At 44.5% G+C, this 2,463-nt stretch overlaps 1 protein-coding gene across 1 annotated transcript; it reads left to right on the forward strand.

Moving 5' to 3' along the window:
- The first annotated feature begins 1,113 nt into the window (after window positions 1-1,113).
- On the forward strand, window positions 1,114-2,457 carry LOC6040217 (BTB/POZ domain-containing protein 10). Its single transcript, XM_038266477.1, is given in 5 exon segments — window positions 1,114-1,304; window positions 1,306-1,601; window positions 1,604-1,684; window positions 1,742-2,119; window positions 2,176-2,457. Coding segments are annotated over 5 exon segments (1,140 nt in total). The 5' UTR covers window positions 1,114-1,152; the 3' UTR covers window positions 2,409-2,457.
- Window positions 2,458-2,463: the final 6 nt, after the last annotated feature.

Here is a 2,463-nt window from a genome sequence, read left to right on the forward strand (position 1 = left end):
AATCGAAAAATGTCATAGAGGCGTGTTTTTTTTTTTTAGAAACGATTGCTCCATATACAGAAAATGGCTTATATTAGCCTATGTGTACAAAATTTCATTAAAATCGGGCCAGTTACAAAAGTACCAGAAAAAAAATCCTGATTTGAGCTGGAATTTCTCTCACCTGCTTTGTATGCAATGAACAAAGCCAGTTCTGTATGTGAAAATGTTTATTCTGGAGTTTTTAAAAGGTCCAATAAACCAAATTTCCAGTTTTTGTTTTTGGGTGTTTTTGACCCGGCTTTATTCAGGGGTATTAAAAACACCCAAAAGCAAAAACTAAAAATTTGGTTTATTGGATTTTCAAAAAACTCCAGTTATGTTACATTGCAAATATCTCAGGAACCATGAAATAGAAAATAGATCAAATTTTCAGGCAAAAAAACAAAAATATTTAAATTTAAAAAAAATATTCAGAAATTGTTAAAAATAAAATAAAATGTCATGGCTTGATAATTTTAAAATTCTACAATAAAAATTTGGGATACTGAAAAAAATTAAAAGAAAACAAGAATTCTAAAAGCATGTAAATCCAAAAAAAAATCATAAACTTAAAATCCAAAATTAACAAAACTAAAATTCAAAATTCTATACATTGAGTGACAATCCCGGAAAGTAAGAATAATTCATAAATTCTTTTATTCATCAATATTCTTGAATTCATAAAATCTAAATTCCTCCACCCTGGTGTGATATTTCTGCGAGGCTTTAGTTAAATTTCTCTAATCACTCATTTTTTTTTTAATTTCAGGGTATTGGAATTTTTTTCTCGATTTTTTTCACACCCTTCATATATATTCCACTCGATAAACATCGTTGAATAAATGTACGCATCGCGCAGAAAAAAAAAATGAATGAGGAAAAGATGTGTAAAAAATGGCAACCCTGTGTACAGTAACGTGCACTTGTTTGAAATTTAAATGAAATTTGTAAATTTCTGAAAAGTTTTCTAGAGCCGTATTAAGGCTGAAAACACTTTTGATCTTTTGAATGACCTTTGTGATGAGTTAAAAAGTTTGATAATCTGACAACGTAACTTATCAGCAATTAGAAAAAAATAGTCTTGACGTAAAATTATTCGCAAATCTCTCCTTTTCCAGGAACAACCGTCTGATGCAACAACAGCAGCAGCAGGTCCATCAGCAGAACTCGGTGGCCCTGGTCGCGCGGCCGTCCGGCCTGAAGAAGCATCTGGACGGCGCCGACCCGGATCGCATCACGCTGGTTGTGGACAACACGACGTTCTCGATCAATCCGGCCCTGTTTGGCCCACCCGAACACGATGCTCGGGCGGATGTTCAGCTCGGGGTTGGACTTTACGCACCCAAACGAGCGCGGTGAGTATGAGGTGGCCGATGGGATCTCGCACACGGTGTTCCGGGCGATTCTGGAGTACTATCGGAACGGGATCATCCGGTGTCCGCCGACGGTTTCGGTGCAGGAGATTCGCGAGGCGTGCGATTATTTGTTGATTCCTTTTACGGCGGAAACGATTCGGTGCCAGAATCTGCGCGGGCTGTTGCACGAGCTGAGCAACGAGGCGCGTGAGCAGTTTGAGGTGTTTTGGAGTCGTTGATACTGCCGCTGATGGTTGCATCGGCGCAGCGCGGGGATCGCGAGTGTCACGTGGTGGTTCTGTCCGATGGTGAGTGGGAGATCTTGATGTGACTGGTTTTTTTTGTAACTGTTGCTTCGGTTTTAGATGACGTCGTGGACTGGGACGAAGAGTATCCTCCTCAGATGGGCGAAGAGTACTGCCAGACGGTGTCTAGTACGGCCATGTACCGCTTTTTCAAGTATATCGAAAACCGCGAGGTAGCCAAGCAGGTGCTGAAGGATCGAGGTCTGAAGAAGATCCGACTCGGTATCGAGGGCTATCCCACGTACAAGGAGAAGATCAAGAAGCGGGCCAGCGGCCGGGTGGAGGTCATCTACAACTACTTGCAGCGACCGTTCATTCACATGTCCTGGGAGAAGGAGGAGGCCAAGAGTCGTCACGTGGACTTCCAGTGCGTCAAGTCAAAGTCGGTGACGAACCTGGCCGAGGCCACGGCCGATCCGGCGCTAGAACTGGACTCCGGTAAGCAAGAATAGACTTCTCTAGTACCAACACCCAGCTCATCCTTCTACTTTCAGCGGGCAACCCGATGCCCCAGCGGCACTTTGACATCTCGAACGATCCGGACGTGGACGCGATTCGTCCGATTGTGGCCGCGGCCATCGCCATTGACGGTGGTGGCGGTGCTGTCGCCGCTAATGCTGCCGCGGTTGCCGCTGCCGGAGTTGCTGCTGCTGCCGCTGCCGTCGCCGCCGCCGCCGAAGAAGGGGCCGTCGGGGTGTGGCCAATGCCGAAGAAGCGCACAACGTAGACGAGCAGCAGTAGGAGATCGTAGCCGAAATTATCTAAATCTAAATCACCGTTGT

Source organism: Culex quinquefasciatus, unplaced genomic scaffold (assembly GCF_015732765.1).
Source record: "Culex quinquefasciatus strain JHB unplaced genomic scaffold, VPISU_Cqui_1.0_pri_paternal PGA_scaffold_136__1_contigs__length_24999, whole genome shotgun sequence".
Classification (NCBI taxonomy): domain Eukaryota; kingdom Metazoa; phylum Arthropoda; class Insecta; order Diptera; family Culicidae; genus Culex; species Culex quinquefasciatus.